Raw genomic sequence first — 18,502 nt, 5'->3', positions numbered from 1 at the left:
CTGGCAGGAGAATAAAACACAATTTTCTATAGTGGCGGATGCGAATGGATGGGATTCCCAAACTAAGGCCTGTCATCTCGCTGCTTCTCCGAGAGCAGACGCAGCGGATATCCTGAAGACGCTTCCCGAAAACCAAAGACTTGACTTCGAAGCTCTATCCGACTCATTGGAGCTGCACTTTGGCGAGAAATGTTTAAAAGACTACAGCAAGCTTCAATTAAAATCTCGTCAACAGAAGCCCACCGAATCACTCCAGGAACTCGCCACGGATGTTGAAAGACTGTCCCACCTCGCCTTTACGGAGTGCCCGAGAGAAACGAGGGAAATCCTGTCGCTGCAATATTTCATCGATGGCATCCGGGACCCTGAAATACAGAAAGCACTGCGAATGGCGGATGTTAAAGATTTGAAAAGCGCTTTAGTCTATGCCATGAAATTCGAGGCAGCCCAGCAAAGAATGCTGCCGATCGCGTCATTAAAGATCTTCAAATTGTTTTCTCCCGCTCTTCTTCTGACGTGGGTCAAACTAGTTTGACACAACATAGCAAGCCACTCGTTGAGACCGCCACCCAGTCAAAGCTGCTCAAGCCAGGAGCCAGGGGATCACGTCACCGCTCGACTAAACGATTTAACTAGACAACTGAACGCCTTGAGACGGAATATTGGTGAGAAGAAACCGACCGTTAAGTGCTGGAACTGCGGTGCTGAAGGATACATTAGACGAAACTGCAGAATACCCCAGGGTACGGATGTTAAGATCGCTCCTAACAAACAGCAGGGAAACTAATTAGTGGCCATCTCGCGGGGCGGAGGTTGCCAGATAATGAAAAGCCCCAGTTTAAAGCGCTTCAGATTTCTGCAGTGAGAGGCGGCATAAATGGACTTTTCATAATAGGGCATATTAATGGAGTTCTCTGCAATATGACTATAGATACAGGAGCCAACGTTACAATCATCCGAAAAGATTTGGCTCAGCAACTGGAAAGCAAACTTATCTGGACGCCGCCCTGCGTTACCCTACAGACTGTGTCCGGTGAGAAGATCGACATTGATGGAAAAATAAACGTTAACATCACATTTTGTTTTCCAAAATAAATATTACAAGCAAACTGAGGGATTAGCCATGGGAAGCCCCCTCAGTCCCATCCTGGCTGATATCTACATGCATTATTATGAATCAAAATTGTTTGAAACTTTAAACTTCCCGGCATGGTTCCGCTACGTAGACGATACTTTTACCCTGTTTGAAGGTAATAAAGATGATTTAAATAGAGTTCTTTCAACAATGAATTCTATTGATCCTGCTATTCAGTTCACTTTTGAACTTGAGACTTGCAATTCTCTTCCGTTTCTCGACATTCTGGTCACACGTAACACATCCAACTTCAGTACTACAGTTTACCGTAAACCTTCATCGGTTTGCCTTCCACCACACTTTAAATCATGTCATCCGACTAAACAAAAGTTAGCTTCATTTTATTCCTATGTTTTCCGTGCTCTTCAAGTTTGCTCCTCCAAACTAGCCCTTGATGAAGAACTAAATTATTTAAAAGCAATAGCTATTGACAGGGGCTTTTCACCCAACATTATTAATCAAGCAGTTAAAAAATTCTCATCTCAACACACTAAAAGCCACACTCTTATTTTAGGAGATTATAAAAATTCTCTTGTCATTCCCTTCTTTCCATCAATTAGCTATAAAGTTGCACATATTTTGCAGAAATTTAACTTTCGGGTTGTTTACTCTCCCATCAATAAAATTCCAACTTCTATACTCAAGGACCCCATTCCGGATATGAATTCCTGGGGTATTTATAGGATTCCTTGCCAGTGCGGTTTAATTTACATTGGCCAAACTAAGAGAGCCTTAAAATTTCGCGTCAAAGAACATGAGGCATATGTTAGAAAAAAGGAAACACAGAAGTCTTCTGTTGCTCAACATTGTTGGTCCGAAAATCACACTTTCAATTTTTCTGCTGCCAAAATTATTCAAAAAACATCTTCCATTGGAGAACTGGATTTTCTAGAGGCATTTCACATTCATAAAAATCTTTCTGTTCTAGTTAACGATCCTAATTCCAATCCAAATTTGCCTTCGGCTTTTAGAGAAATTATGTTTTAGTTCTGGTTTCGCCAACAGATGGCGCCACTTGCTTATTCTTGTCCAGGCTTTCTTATCTTATCTAAACATTATTTCCTATCTTGTTCATTTGCGGTTTTGCAGCTGAAGATGATGGTTCGGTAAAACCATCGAAACTAGTCCTGTGAAAATTTTGTAAATTAACGCTGATTTTTGTTGTTTGACTTCTGAATTAGTATTTATTCGGCGTGTTATTGTGTCTTAGTTATTGTGTCTTAGTTAACATCACGTTTGGAAGTGCCGCTTACCATCACACGGCATATGTAGCAGAGATCACTGATTCTTGCATACTCGGATTGGACTTTTTAAGGAAATACAATTTTTCCTTGTACTTTAAAAATAACGAATTGCATTCTACATCTGAGGACATAGTTGTTTGGAGTTAATGATGAAAAAGTTAAATCTGTCCATAAAATCATAGCACAAGACAATATCACAATACCGGCAAGAACAGAAATTTTTCTTCCTGGATGGATCCATAGCCGAAAACAGAAATTTCCGCTACGGCATCATAGAATATCCCAATAACTGTAATAGCCCAAAACGAGTACTAGTAGCCTCAACACTCGTCTACCTATCCAGAACGGTTATCCCGGTGAGAGTCGCCAATGTAACTGAGAAGGTGAGAATTATTAAGAAAGGTCAAGTGGTTGCAGCATGTACTCCAGTAACCACCGTTGAAAGAAAGAGTAACATCCAAGAATCCGTGTCTTCAGAAAGCATTACATCAGAGTTACTTCAGAATGTGCAATTAAACGATGAAGAGAAGAATGCTGCCGATCGCGTCATTAAAGATCTTCAAATTGTTTTCTCCCGCTCTTCTTCTGACGTGGGTCAAACTAGTTTGACACAGCATAGGATAGATACCGGCGATCATCACTCGATCAAGCAACATCCAAGACGTCTACCGTTTGCTAAACAGGAAGAGGTGCGAACACTGTTAAAAGATATGGAAGAAGGCGATGTCATTGAGCCTTCAGTAAGTCCATGGGCATCTCCCATCGTCCTAGTCAGAAAGAAAGACGGCTCAACAAGATTTTGCGTCGACTATCGCCGGTTGAATGAGGTTACGAAGAAAGACAGTTACCCTCTTCCTAGAATTGACGACATTCTAGACACTCTTTCTGGAAGCAAGTGGTTCTCAACACTTGATTTAAAGAGTGGGTATTGGCAGGTAGAAATACAGCCTGATGACCGAGAAAAGACGGCATTTACTACGAGACAAGGGCTTTGGCAATTCAAGGTGATGCCGTTTCGACTGTGTAATGCGTCGGCAACATTCGAACGTCCTATGGAGACTGTTTTGAAAGGCCTTTCCTACGAAGCCTGCCTGATATACCTGGACGACATCATCATCGTCGGAAAGAGTTTTCAAGAACATTTAGAAAATCTTAGAAAGGTACTTCAGAAACTCAAAGAAGCCAATCTGAAGCTGAGTTCCGCTAAATGCAAATTGTTCCGAAAAGAAGTGACTTACCTGGGACATGTCATCTCTGCAGAAGGTGTGCGCACGGATCCTGAAAAGGTATCAGCGGTTAAATCCTGGAAACGTCCCGAAAATGTCCATTAGCTAAGAAACTTCCTAGGGCTTTGCACCTACTATAGGAGATTCGTGAAGGACTTTTCTTCCATCGCAAGACCCCTTCACAAGCTGACAGAAAGCAACCGAAAGTTCTTGTGGACAAAAGAACGCGAGGATGCATTTAACAACTTAAAGGAGGCTTTAACATGCTCCAATCCTGACGTACCCTCAGCTCGACCGACCATTTATTCTCGACCGGTGCTGTTTAGTCCCAAGAAATAGACGGCCAAGAACGTGTAGTGGAGTACTGGAGCAAGTGCCTGTCTAAACCGGAGAGGAATTATTGTGTCACCAGGAAAGAGTTGCTCGCCATACTCAAAGCTGTAGAACAGTTTCATCACTATCTATACGACAAAAAATTCCTGATCCGCACCGATCATGCACCATTGACCTGGCTTTTAAATTTCAAGAATCCTGAGGGTCAAATAGCCAGGTGGATACAGAGACTCCAAGAATATGACATCACTATCCGTCATCGTAAGGGATCATCACACGGAAACGCCGACGCCCTGTCTAGAAGACCTTGCCAAGAAAGCTGCCTATATTGTTCCAGGGTGGAAGCGAAATACGAGCTTCTGACTCCGGTCGCAAGACAAATTACAACATCAACATCGGCTGAACGAGAACCGTGGAGTGATGATGAAGTCAGGAAAGACCTGTCTAAACCGGAGAGGAATTATTGTGTCACCAGGAAAGAGTTGCTCGCCATACTCAAAGCTGTAGAACAGTTTCATCACTATCTATACGACAAAAAATTCCTGATCCGCACCGATCATGCACCATTGACCTGGCTTTTAAATTTCAAGAATCCTGAGGGTCAAATAGCCAGGTGGATACAGAGACTCCAAGAATATGACATCACTATCCGTCATCGTAAGGGATCATCACACGGAAACGCCGACGCCCTGTCTAGAAGACCTTGCCAAGAAAGCTGCCTATATTGTTCCAGGGTGGAAGCGAAATACGAGCTACTGACTCCGGTCGCAAGACAAATTACAACATCAACATCGGCTGAACGAGAACCGTGGAGTGATGATGAAGTCAGGAAAGACCAGCTGGAAGACCGCGACATTAAACCCATAATTGATTTAATGGAGTCATCAAGCAGAAAACCTACCTGGCAGGACATTTCTATCTGTAGTCCTACAACCAAACAATATCGGGGACTCTGGGATTCACTTCACATTCGAAACGGCGTCTTATACCGGAAATTCGAATCGGATGATGGGAAGACGTTCCGATGGCAACTATTACTTCCAAGATCCCGCATTCCCGATGTCCTTAAAGAACTACATAACAGCCCTACAGGTCACTTTGGAATAATGAAGACCTTGCAGAGAGTTCGTGAGTGCTTTTACTGGAATAATGCAAAGGATGACGTGCAAAAGTGCTGACAGACTGCGATCTTGCGATGCCTGTGCCGGTCGGAAAGGACCGAGGAAACGCAGCCGAGGCAAGCTGGAACGTTACAACGTAGGTGCGCCGTTTGAACGTATCGCCTTTGACATCTTGGGACCTCTGCCACGAACTGCTGATGGCAAAAATTACATACACATTGTCATTGATTACTTCACCAAGTGGCCTGAAGCCTATCCTATTCCTGATCAAGAGGCTGTTACAATAGCTGAGGTGATGATACAGCACTGGATTTCCAGGTTCGGAGTGCCTTTTCAGTTACATTTCGATCAGGGAAGGAATTTTACGTCGGCAGTAATCAAAGAACTCTGTAAACTACTCGGCATTGAAAAAACCCAAACGACGCCATTACATCCCCAGTCGGACGGCATGGTAGAGAGGTTCAATCGAACCATCCTTAATAACCTCTGATTAGTGGTTTCCGGAAACCAACAGGACTGGGACAAGAAATTACCACTGTTTTTACTGGCTTACCGCAGTGCTGTCCACGAGACTACCGGCTATTCTCCATAATAGATGCTCTTCGGTCGTGACTTTCGTCTGCCTTGTGATCTATTGTTTGGCCGCCCTCCGGATGCTCCTTCATCGTCTGAGGAATATATTCAAGATCCTGTTTGAAGTGATGCACAACTTTGCACGAGAGCGAGTCAACTTGGCGAAGGAGAAGATGAAGACCCGATACAACACCAGAGCTACTGAACATCAATTCCACGAAGGAGACAAGGTGTGGTTGTGGAAGACTCGACGGAAAGGACTGAATAACGTCGTGGTTCGGATTCGTAAGTCTTCGAACTCTAAACCTAAAGTCGTTCATTACGACAGGTTAGCTCATTACTATGGCCATAGTACGTAATGTAAATAATTGTAAATAGTATAAGACCATGGTCCTTTTTGTTTTTAAATGTGTATTTGATTTGATTTGTATTTGATTTGCATTTAGTATTTGATTTGTATTTAGTATTAGTTTTGTATTTAGTATTTGATAGCATTTGATTTGTTTAAGCTAGTTATTGCATTTATTGTTCATGTTTGATATTGTAATGTAATGCTTATGCCTCAGTTGCATTTATGCCTCAGTTATAAGTTTGACTTCCTGTCCAGGGATTGTACTGCCCGGGGCGTGCAGTCCTTGGGAAGGGGGAAGTGTTACGAATTTCGTATTTAAAAAGCTAATGTTAGTTCAATTATAAATTAAATGGTTTTATTTCTCGCGCAGTGCAGCGCGTGACGAATATTAAAAGAAAGCTAAGCCGGAAAATTGAAAATGCAAGAGCGCGTGCATTAAATAAATATCTCTTTTTGATTTCAAGAATGTACTAGAAAATTCTAGCGCGTGATTTTAAAATCTTATAAAAGGAGGAAAACATCTCAGTTCGTGGTAGTTGCTTAGTTTGTTGTTGTTTAGAAAACTGCTCTTGTTGATTGTAGCGAATTCGCGGATTAGCTTTCTTTAGCTGTTTTGAATGACGTTCTAATTGACATTCGAGTAGTTAAAAGATAACTACTGTGAGATATTGTAATACTGCATGATAATTTGAGAAAATTTAAGCATTTATGTTGTGATAATAATAAATTTTTGTTCATTTTTCATCGGACTTGTGCATTCATTTCGTAACGAACCCGTACGCACGCAACAGTATGTATGTAATATATAATTTTTTACAATAAACGTAGCTGTTCTTTTTCTTCCTTAAAATTCGTCAAACTGAGCCAAAGTAGTTGCGATAATACAGAAGTACTTAAAATATTTCATGAAAAATTTATGCATGTGTAAATAATATCACAGTGTATGATAAATACCTAGAATTTATTATATATTCTTACCAAATGTACAGGCGCGGTAAGATGGCGGCCCCGCGAAGCAGTTTTAGGGTTGCCATAAAATGGAAAAGTATGGCATGCTTGCCACATTTGGCGAGAAATCGCCAATTTGGTGACAAAATTGGCGATATACCATGACGGTCGGAGAACCTTCTGGGACGAATTCTTACCGGTTTAGGCCACAATGTTACCGAACACAAGCCGAAAGCTAGATAAACCCTGCTGGTCCGCAGTCAGTTAGTGTCTAGCGAGCTGATAGTCAGTCATTGAGCGAGTGTCACAAAGTCTAGCGCCGAGGTGGTCGTCGAGTGCATCGCGAGTTGTAGTGTGGAGAGTGTCGAGAGTACGTGGAGTTCCGAGAACGACCAAGCAGAGTCGGGAGCTGTACTTCGGAAAGCAGAAACGGGTGCTTTGCAGGAAGCTGTCTCCACCGTTATTGCCTGACAATGTGAAGGCTGTGTATAGTTGATCTTTGAAGACCGTAAAAAGTGTTATTGAAGCTGTCCTCATTAATATTGGCTAAATAAAGTGTGTTTCGATACTCCATCAAGTGTCGTCGTTATTCACTCCATATCTACGAACCCCGTACGAACGTGAAGGAAGAAAATAACGTAACAACTGGTGTCAAAAGAATAAGAAAAACTGTAACAATATATATATATATATATATATATATTGTAACTACCGTATTTTCATAATGTGTCTCCTTCACTAATGTTTATTAATCTAAAATTCACTAACTACAACAGCTGTGGAGGCAGGTTCGTAAAATCTCTTTTATAAAGCTTACTAAGTTAGTTTTTTGGGCGATTTCGAATGACTTTCAGATTCCTATTCAACTATTATTTAAATTATTTTTATGTAATAATTACGTGTTGATGTAGCGCATTTTAAAAAAATCAAGTTACTTTAAAATACTTTAAAACTAACTCAAGTTACTTTAAAATACTTTTAAACATTTTTGAACGTCGAAAAATCGAGATACATCAAACAGTAACAAAAAACTAAAAATTATCAAATAATTAGTGGCAGATAAGAGAGATTCATGTTTTCTGTGCAATTATTCTCCTTCTTCGTGTGTTTCTTCACAGCTGCATCAAGTTCTTCGTGCTAACATAGAAAATTGCTTTTTGTAGTGCATGTAACTAGGGTTACAGCTCTTTTTTGATCTGGCATTACTCCGAAATCCTCTAAAACAAAATTTAAAGGGTCCGAAAGCATTGTGAGGAATCGTTTTCCTTATTCCCACTAGATGGCAGCACTCGCCTTAGACTTCCTAGTCGCAAATGCATTCTGAGATCGGAGACAGAATCGCGAAACAAAACTAAATGCTTGTTGTACAGTGTGACTGCGCTGTCGCCAATTTAATACTGTGTACTCCTAACAGATCTTTCCCATATTTATATTTTATTGTTTATACTAATTGTTGTTATTAAATTATAAATTTTAATTGCTAATTAAACGGTTGATGTCAATAAATGGATAATTTTCATGCACGTGCTAATCCATCGTTTGGCAACAGGTGACCCTGAGACAATTGTAACAGCATCATCCTGCTCAAGATTTTTACTGAAGATTTTCTACTCATCATGCTCTCAACGGATGTTTTTCTTCACATAGTGAAAGTTCAGCAGTGCTCTTGTCCAGCGCCATCTTACTTCTTACTTTCGTATCGCGATCCAAACCGAAACTGCCACACACCAGATGATTTATAAACATAGATTGCTATTGGGTTTTAATTGTTATTACACCTTCCGCTTTATACGAAATCGGTGAAAATTTTCTGTTTTTAATTTTTGTGAACTGTGAATAATATTCATAATCGAATTTTTATTACTCATGTCTGCCTGATCTATGTCTTTGAGTTTAAATAATTATTTCTCTCGTATTGTTTTCATTTTATGAGAGTCATTAGTGTTCTTAATAACAATATTAAGCCGATATTTCTCTTTCATATGTCACATTTTCTCATCACCAATCAAATTCATAGTATTATATGCATGATATTTATATATGCCTATATTTTCCTTTAATATTTTATTATTGTATCAATTTCCCATTACTATGCTCTGTGTTACATCTTAAAGAAATTTTGTTACCATATCCTTTTCGCAAGTCAATACATCCGAACAAATTTCTCGCGTAGCGGTAAAACATCACCTTTTTCGAAGAATAGTCCGACGCTAAGGTTTATCCAGCTAAAATCACAATTTGCTCTCACTGATGTTAACGAAGCAGGCCGTTTAGACGCCGGGGCAGTTCGACGCCGTACGTTTAGACGCAGGGTCAGTTCGACGCCATATTTTTGTTTCGTATTTTTATTTATTTTTAGAATAAATATGAAGTAATATAAATGGGTAATATGACTGATTTTTATTTATTGAATTAGCAATTGTTTGCATGCATATTAGAAATAAATATATGTGTGTATATGTGTGAAAGTGTTCTAGATTTTTGTTTGTGTCCCAGATTAGTGAGAAGCCCCCTCGCCAACGTCAACGCCCCGGGACATGAGGGAGGGTTTTTTTTATTTATTTATTTCACAAATCAGCATCAAAAAGGCAAAATACACAAATGGTAAATAAACATATGGCTACAAAGTAATTATATTATATTGCAGACAAATATAATTACAGATAAATAAGATTACACATAAATAAAATTACATCACAGAACTGTTATTATACTAATCCATTGCAAAATTATGCGCCACGCCTTTCAGGTATTCCATTATTTCTAGATTTTCAAAATCTTCAACTATTACTTTAATTCCCATATCAGCTCGCAGATATCTATTCCGCTTGTGCGACGGTTCATCTCCACGTACAAATTGTTCATAACATTGATCAATTGATTTTTGAACACGCCTGAGACCATGTATGAATTCCCATAATGTGGGGTATGAAACACCAAATGATGATGACACCAAATTTATTTGAATGATGATGCAAACTTATTCTAAAAATAAATAAAAAATACGAAAAATATGGCGTCAAACAAGAGCAAAAAATGTATGGCGTCGAACTGACCCCTCGTCGAAACGACCTCGTGTCGAATTGACCACGCGTCGAAACGCTGGCGTCGAACCGTTGGTGTCGAAACGTTGGCGTCGAACTGACCTGTACCGGATGTTAAAGACTTCATAAAACATAATTACGTAAAAGCGACAATCCATTGTGAAATACATAACGCGTATCCGATATAATACTCACTCCTCGGATACAAATAATTATAACTTCAAAAAATGCTTCGCTGAAGTTCATTTTGAGAGTGAATCTGCTAAAATTCAAAAATTATTTCAGGGACTTCATTCTGGTGACCAACAACCCTCTCAATTCATCAGACGTATGCATGTATCGCTGGAAAGAGCATGGGAGATCCCTTATTAAAATCGCTCTAGTTTAAGACACTCCTAACTAGTGCACAAACAATTTTGGCGTTCTAAAAGAAGACCCCATAAATCCTCCACCGTAGCCGATAAAATACATGAGTTATCCACGTCATCCACCATAAAGAATATTAGCACATCAGGTCCCGGAACAAAAAATAGTTGTCTCAAAACCAAACTTGTACGCAGCTTTTCATGGAAAAAACGTCTTTCCCACTTTCGTTGCACATATCACCAGATTCCAGTACATCCTGTTAACATTGAAAAAAACGGCTATAACTAACCCTTTTTGCCCATTCGAGGTTGTCGGTATGGCTTTTGGCTTATGTAATGCTGGGCAAACCTTCCAGCGTTACATTAACCAAGTCTTCTCCTATTTAAACTGTTGTGTAGGCTATTTGGATGATATAATTATCGCCTCCATGGATGAGACAAACACACTACGCACTCGCACGATGTTTTCAGCTGTTTACGTGGCTATGGCTTAAAACCCTAAAAAATGCGTGCCTGAACATGAACAGAACACTGTCTCCTTCTTGGCTTGTCTAATAACCCCTTTTGGCGTTCAGCCCTCACAGGAAAAAGTGTTGCTGATTTTCCCAAGCCAGAAGCTATTGCCCAACTCTCGCCGCGTTAAACTCTTATACGAGATTTCTAAAAAAGCTGCAGATACCCAGGCTTCCTTACATGTGTTTCTCAATGACTCCAAAAAAATGAGAGGTGCCCAGTCCCTTGGATTGAGAATGAAAAATGCAGAGCTAATTTCGTGCAAGCCCCAACTCTCGATTTCCACGTTCTCGGTCAAAAATTGCTCCTGATGGTCGATACATTTCACATCGCCATCGAGATGTTTTAAATCGTGTCAACGAAAAATATGACCAACTTTTTCGCAGAAACTTTTACTTGTGGAACAGCAGTCAATTTCCAAAGATGTTTGTTATCTTTTAATCTCGGATCTGTATCCAGTGACAGCGATCCAAAATCTGTCGACACTATTAGAGACCATTTCAAACTTCGGCCACGATACAACGGTTCGATTACCTACATATCGACTTAGTTGTCCTCCTTCCGTCTTGCAGGGGTGTAAGTTACTTGCTTAGTTGCATCAACCGATTTACGCGTTGGCCGGAAGCCGGACCTTTGGTCGACAGTTTGCCCAGACTTTAGCGTGCGCATTTGTCGAATGCTGGATTTCTCGTTTCTGGGTACATTCCATCATCTCGATGGACCAAGGACGGATGTTCGAGTCAACGCTTGTTCTTTAGCCGACATCTCTTCTTTTGAACAAGTGCACTTTCTTGCCTTTACACCATTTTGTCAGTAACGATTTGTCAGTAACTGTCCATTCGATAGCTTCTATCACTTATTTAAACAGTCCCTCCAATTCCATAATAACTCTCGTTGGACGGAATCCTTACCTCTAGTTCCTGCTCTAAGGTCTATCTTCAAGTCCGACCTTTAGTGCATGGCGGCACAACTGGTGTATGTTCTGCCCCCCTCCCGTTAGCATATTTCACAGGTGCACATCAGCGTAGCTACTGAGGGAGGAGTTTCGAAAATGGAGCAATGAGCTGCTATTGCTCTTATGACGTTAAATCTTCGTGCATGTGAGCGTTTTAATTAGCATTTGTTTCGCAATTATAAATTATATGGCCTCGTAGTGCTTTCGTTTTCTGAGTTTGATTAATCGCTGACATTTCACTTTCGCTATTTTTGTCATGTATTAATGTTAGGATTGGGCATATTATGTGGATTAAGAGAACTCAAGTGTATGTTTTTTTTTTCTTTTTTTTAAATAGAGCTGAGAATGACTGAAAGTATTACAATGAATTTCTTATTTCAGTGCTTGTATTCTTTTGATTTTAAAGGGTGAGATTCAGAATATATATATGATCTGATTATATCCATGGTTAACATTAAAAATTATATGTGAATAATTTGAATATGCTCGTTGTGAACACAATAAATTCACTCTGTTTCATGAGTATTTCTTGTATAGACAAGACATTCAAGAGTGAGCAATTGTTAAATGTGAAATTTAACACACTGAATGTATTCGATTGCAAATTAGTAAAGTTCACTTTGAATAAAATTCTGCATTGGTTATTATTATAGAACATCTTTTTCATATAGACTGCAATAAAAAGTGCTGACTTCTATTTACATATATAACTGGTGTAAATATTTTTCTCATACGCATAATTTTATGTAAAGATTGCATTTGGGCTCAGATCTTTATCACATATTTCTTTCTTCATCTTATTTACCACTTATTAAGTAATATTTCACACCGATATTTTTGCGAAGTATCCAATATGTGTATTTATTTCAATCAAGTAGTAAAATCTTCAAAATTTCCTATAATTGATTTAACTTCACAATGAAAAGTTTCAGAAGCAATCGAGGATGCTTTAATTATTTTTCACATAAAATTGCGTGGCAGAATATTTTCAACCCTTTTGCTTAAATCTTAAAGCACGTGAAACGTCATGTGAAATGACAGAAATATTACTGGATGCTCATTGGTTCATTCTAGAAGCCACTCCTTCGGTAGCTACACAGATGTGCACTTGTGAAATATGCCTCCCGTTACAATTCCAACTTCTTATATACTTTGAATACAGCCTTGGTAGCGACATTTTGCTCCTTTAAAAATGTATCTGAGATTTTATCACGCTAAGGAAAATAAATAATATGCTGTTAGAGAAGATAGGAATATGTAAAAAAGGATTTAAAGACGTGTTTACTTATTTTTGACTGTTGATTGCTCGTTTAAATCTGTTACCTAGCGAAATTAGTATTAAAATTCAACTTATGTGCATTTATGACAGAAAGTTGGGCAATTATTTTTGGATCTGACTTTATATTCGTATTAATTAATCATGTTTGTATTTCGGCTCAAGAAAAAATTGTAACATTATTATCCGTACAGGTAGTAATTAACAAATTACTCTTGAAACTTACTCCTTCATTTTTACCATTTTACAATATCAATATCTTGTACTCTGAAAATATTGCATAAACATTATGACTTGATATACTATGTGAATATGCATGGAAATATTATTTCAGATTAGATTCTTATACACTGTAAAACTCCAGATTACTTGTATCTGAGTACTGTGATTATGTAGTAAATGATGTTTCTGTTCTTGGCTGATTTCACCAGCAGTTTTCGGTTTTTGCTCTGCTTAAACATTCTTCTACTAAAACGAAAAGTACGCATATAAAAATCAGAAAATAAAGAAAAAGTATACATTATAATGTGAATTCTTTTTAAATTAACACATTTCCTTAGTATGCTTTAAAACTAAGTATATACTATTAAAAAAAAATTCTGCGATTTTTAAGTATCTTAATCTTTAATATAGCAAAAAACTGCTTTGGCCTTAACAAAAAACTAGAAAAAATTCATTTTACAACTTTTATGTTCAGTTTCGAATTATAAATAATGTAAGTTAAGGAACAAATGAGCATAAATTTCCATCGAAACAACTGATAGAGTTTGCAGAAATTTATCAAAGACTCTCATCTTAAGAAAAAAAATGATTGCAGAAGTAACGTATCTCGATATGGTAGAAGGCAGTCTAGAAAATGTAATTATAATTTTCGTTTACAAATTCTGTAAATCAAAAAACTGTTTTTCACGTAGCCTGAGAACTTACGAGATCAAGGATTTATTTTGTTGACTTGTTTTGAGAAGCTGTGTGATAGAAAACGCTATGTTTGTTTTCGTTTTCTGTTGTTTAAATGTAAATGTTTGTATGTAAAAAAGGAAATTTTGAAAAACCTGAGGAATGTCTAGTTGTATTCCTAGCTGGTGTGCCTTTTAAAGATCTGTAACTTTCATTATGGGTAATTCGGTAACTCATAGTTTTATTCGTTCAAGTCTTCCTTCCAAAAGAAAAAAAATATCGGAAGATCGTGAAAGTGGAGGATATGATATTGAGGATAGCTTGTTTACTCCTAAAAGGTACTCTGTATTTAAATTCATTTAAAAAGTTTTACTTGATTATGGTTTAGTTACCTTATATTTTTTCCGACATTTATTTTTGGAACGACTGATTTATTTGTGTTGCAATCAGAAGTTAATTTAAGAAAAATTTTCTAAACGTAAATTTTTAAATTAATCAAATTCTTTTATTTCATCTGCAAATATGTATCATATTTCATTGCTATGCAAAAATTTTGCTCCAGCTAATTTTTTTTCCTCAGATCTCTACCTAATTTTTTTATTTTTCTCTTTGGAAAGGATATGAATGTCTCAAAAGTTTTAACATTCTTATGTCTTGTAACTTAACTAAATAAAAGTTGAGTGTTTAATTTTTTCTTGCCGTTTTCTTTTTTTAACAAGTCGATGATAAATTTGTGCTTATAAAGAATATTATTCATATTGAATTTAAGATAGTTTTTAATCTTTATTTTAGTAAAATGTATTGAAAGCAAACTACTGTTAAAGTATGAACTCTTTGCTGAACATAATTTCGTATGTTTGCTATATTATAAACTACCTTTCTTTGGAGTGATTTTACAAATATGTATTATTTAAGATTTTTATGTATTAAGTGGATGTTTTATTTACTTTGATAAAGCCTTGGTGATATCCAGGGGTAAATAATAATAATTATCATAATGAATATTTATTTTGTGTATAATGATGGTTTTAAAACATGATACACATATAAACATAACAGTAACATGAATCTACTACATACAGGAAATTTTTTCTACTGAAGAAAAGTACTTAATCTTTACGTCATTATGCAACTTCTTACTAACATGCCATCGTCTTATGGCATCATCCTTTGTTTTCTTTTCACAATGCCTTACTTGACTAGTAGTGCCAACTATGCCTCATGGAAGATGCCATTCCACATATGTATGTACACACAGTATAAATGTGATTATCCATAAAACTTGTGTTTTTTGTTTCGTTTGGTTTATGTGATTCTGGCAAAGCCTTGAGGGCTATCTGCCTAAAGGGAGAGATGCTTTCGTGGAGGACTTTCTAAGGAAAACTGGCTCATATACATGTTACACATGGGAAAAACCACAAAAATGCCCATGTAGCCACCCTGTTCATGGGATTCGAAGCTTGGACCGAACTACCAGTGTATAGCGACTTTACTGCTCGGCCATTGGTGGGCCCCCCACAAGCATAATTTCGTATGCTTTTCATATTTCAAAAATGCTGAATACCAAATTGGAGAATATTGTTGTAGCTGAGTGTGTAAAAAATGCAAATGAAAAACTAAATGAATAAAAAAAGACATTTTAATCTAAAATTACGCACGTTTGCAAAAAAACTGAAGCACCAAGAAGGACTTTGGTGATCTTGACGAAATTTGGTATGCAAAAACATCTTGATCAAAATTTTAAGGTAAATGAACAGGAATTACGACACGCATTTCTGGTGCGCAATTCGCAAAGTGTAAAACCAGTAACAGAGGCAGAAAATTTATCTCTTTTTTTTTTTTTTTTTTTTTTTTTTTTTCCCTGCCATTGTAATTCCATAAAGAAGCAACTAAAGATGTCATTACGACAATATCAAAGACCTTACAGACAACTAAATGACTTTGAACGTGGTTGCATTGTAGTGTTGTGTGAAGCTGGGTGGTCATACTGAGCAATAGGCGGCCACCTGCTGTACACAGTTACAGCTGTGAAAAGATGTTGGCAGCAATAGTTGCTACAAGGAAATTGCTGACGAAATGGAAATTGCTGGAAGTCCAAGAAGCACAAATGCAAGGCAAGATAGGATGATTGTTCTCCAGGCCCGACCTGCCCCAGCAGTATTGTCGACTATTCAGTGCACTACAGCTACATCTATACCTCCCGTAGTACCGAAACGCAGTTGTATGGACTTCCAACCTAAGGTTCTACATCAATCAGAGTTATATATCCATGTGACAGAAAAGAATCTACCATCCACCGCCGGCGGCATTCACTGAATCAGTGTTAGTAATATTACAATGCGAAATTGACAATGTTATCTATACAATAATTGTTACATAATAATCCGTATGAAAAATAAATATACGATCAATTAATAATTACATTGTCATGGATAGGATCTATATTGTGGAGAGTGGAACTTATATACGAGGGCTATCCAGAAAGTAGATTACGTTTTGGAATAAAAAAATAAACAAAGTATAGGAAACAAATTTTATTATATACAAATGAAAGCCACACTCAAATACTACTTTTCTACATAGTCACCATACAAATTAAGGCATTTATCGTAGCGATGTACGAGCTTGGAAATTCCTTCGTTGAAAAATTCGGCCGCCTGCGCCTTCAACCACTTCGTTACCTCTTCTTGCAGCTGTGCGTCGTCATCAAAACGCTGCATAGCCAGCCACTTCTTCATTGCTGGGAATAGGTGGAAGTCGCTCGGTGCCAGGTCGGGACTGTACGGTGGATGAGGAAACAACTCCCACTTAAAAGATTCAAGAACTTTACGAGTGACATTTGCCGTGTGGGGCCGGGCGTTGTCGTGAATCAACAAGATCTTAGAGCTCAACATTCCTCTGCGCTTGTTTTGAATTGCTCTTCTGAGTTTTTGGAGAGTTTGGCAATACCTTTGAGAGTTTATTGTAGTGCCTCTTTCCAGGAAGTCCACCAAAATTACACCTTTTCTGTCCCAAAAAACAGTCGCCATCATCTTCCTTGCCGACATTGTTTGCATGCATTTCTTGGGTTTTTGGGGAGAACTTGTGTGCCCCCACTGCATTGATTGCAATTTCGTTTCACAGTTCACATGTTTCACCCATGTTTCGTCACCAGTAACGATGCGATCGAGTAAAGAGTCACCATCCTTATGGTGAGCGTCCAAAAAGTTCAACGCTGCAGCCATTCGCTGATTTTTGTGGTCCTCTGTCAAGATTTTTGGAATCCATCTTGCACAAAACTTGTGGTAACCAAGCTTTTCGCTGATGATTTCGTGCAACAAACTTCGCGAAATTTGTGGAAAACTCAAAGAAAGTTCCGTTATTGTGAAATTTCGATTTTCACGGACTTTAGCATCGACTTTTTCGAGAAGTTCGGCGGTCACTATGCTGGGTCTCCCACTTCGATCTTCGTCGTGAACATTGGTTCGGCCATTTTGAAATCTTATGACCCACTGACGCACTCCACCTTCAGTGATAATGTTGTCCCCATACACTTCACGAAGCTGCCGATAGATTTCTATCGGTTTACAGTTTTTTGCAATCAGAAACCTTATTACTGAGCGCACCTCGCAGCTCGCGGGATTTTCAATTAACGCAGACATTTCAAACCGTCACAGTATCTGAACGGAGCACAGCACGAACCTCTCACTAGCACGGCTAGATGCAGACTGAGCTGCGCAACGCTCTGACCCCAAGATGGCCGCGCTAGCCCCGCCCCTAGCGGACACAGACGGAAACGTAATCTACTTCCTGGATGGCCCTCGTATTAACCACTTTTTAAACCTATGTCTTCTTCAATACGTCATAACTTCATGTTCTTATCAGTTACACACCTAATGATGTGTGTCCGTATTATTTTTGCAGTTATTCACAGAGTTGGCCATTCACATCAGTTCAGGCAGTTGATAGTTCCATAGCCCAAAGTATATGACGTTGTGTAGACTATTCTATGTCCACCATCTCACAACACTTTTCTGAGGTGGAGTTATGTTCACATAAGCCTTTAAGACATTTGTCTTTGACCCCACAACATTGGCGGAGTCGTCTGGAGTGGTGTCGCAGCTAATCATCATGGCTGCCATCAGACTGGCATCATATAGTGTTCCGTGATGAATCCTGCTTCACTCTTGAAGCAGATAATTACCGTGTTCATATCTGGAGAGGACGGGGCCAGAGGTCCCAATCATATGTTGTTTTACAAAGACATACAGGCTTAACTCCTGGTGTGATGATGTGGGGCACTATTTCTTATGACAGCAGGTCATATTTAGTCATCCTCTGTCCATTTTTAACAGCTCAACGATATGCTGATACCATCTTGGGGCCATTTTCCAACAAGATAATGCCAGATCACATACTGCTCGCATATCTCCGGACTGTCTTAGTGTCGTTGATACTCTTGCTTTACCAGCAAGGTCACCAGACCTTTCACTAATCGAGCATGTTTGGGATATGGTAGGCTGCCAGATTAGGGCACTACA

General features: G+C 38.5%; 1 protein-coding gene across 2 annotated transcripts in view; it reads left to right on the top strand.

Moving 5' to 3' along the window:
• The first annotated feature begins 13,969 nt into the window (after window positions 1–13,969).
• Window positions 13,970–18,502, top strand: part of gcl (germ cell-less) — a 53,030-nt gene continuing 48,497 nt past the window's right edge. The window contains exon 1 of one of the 2 annotated variants that reach the window (XM_085822698.1): window positions 13,970–14,320. In XM_085822698.1, coding sequence (XP_085678824.1) covers window positions 14,199–14,320 — 122 coding nt within the window. In that variant the 5' untranslated portion in view covers window positions 13,970–14,198. The remainder of the gene's footprint in view (window positions 14,321–18,502) is intronic. The other variant, XM_085822697.1, reaches the window with a different exon arrangement.

The sequence above is a fragment of the Stegodyphus dumicola genome, chromosome 8 (assembly GCF_044657685.1).
Source record: "Stegodyphus dumicola isolate Sdum_Otavi_A_Nest chromosome 8, ASM4465768v1".
Classification (NCBI taxonomy): domain Eukaryota; kingdom Metazoa; phylum Arthropoda; class Arachnida; order Araneae; family Eresidae; genus Stegodyphus; species Stegodyphus dumicola.
The sequence above is the reverse complement of the archived record's forward strand: the minus strand, read 5'-3'. Positions and strand labels throughout refer to the sequence as shown.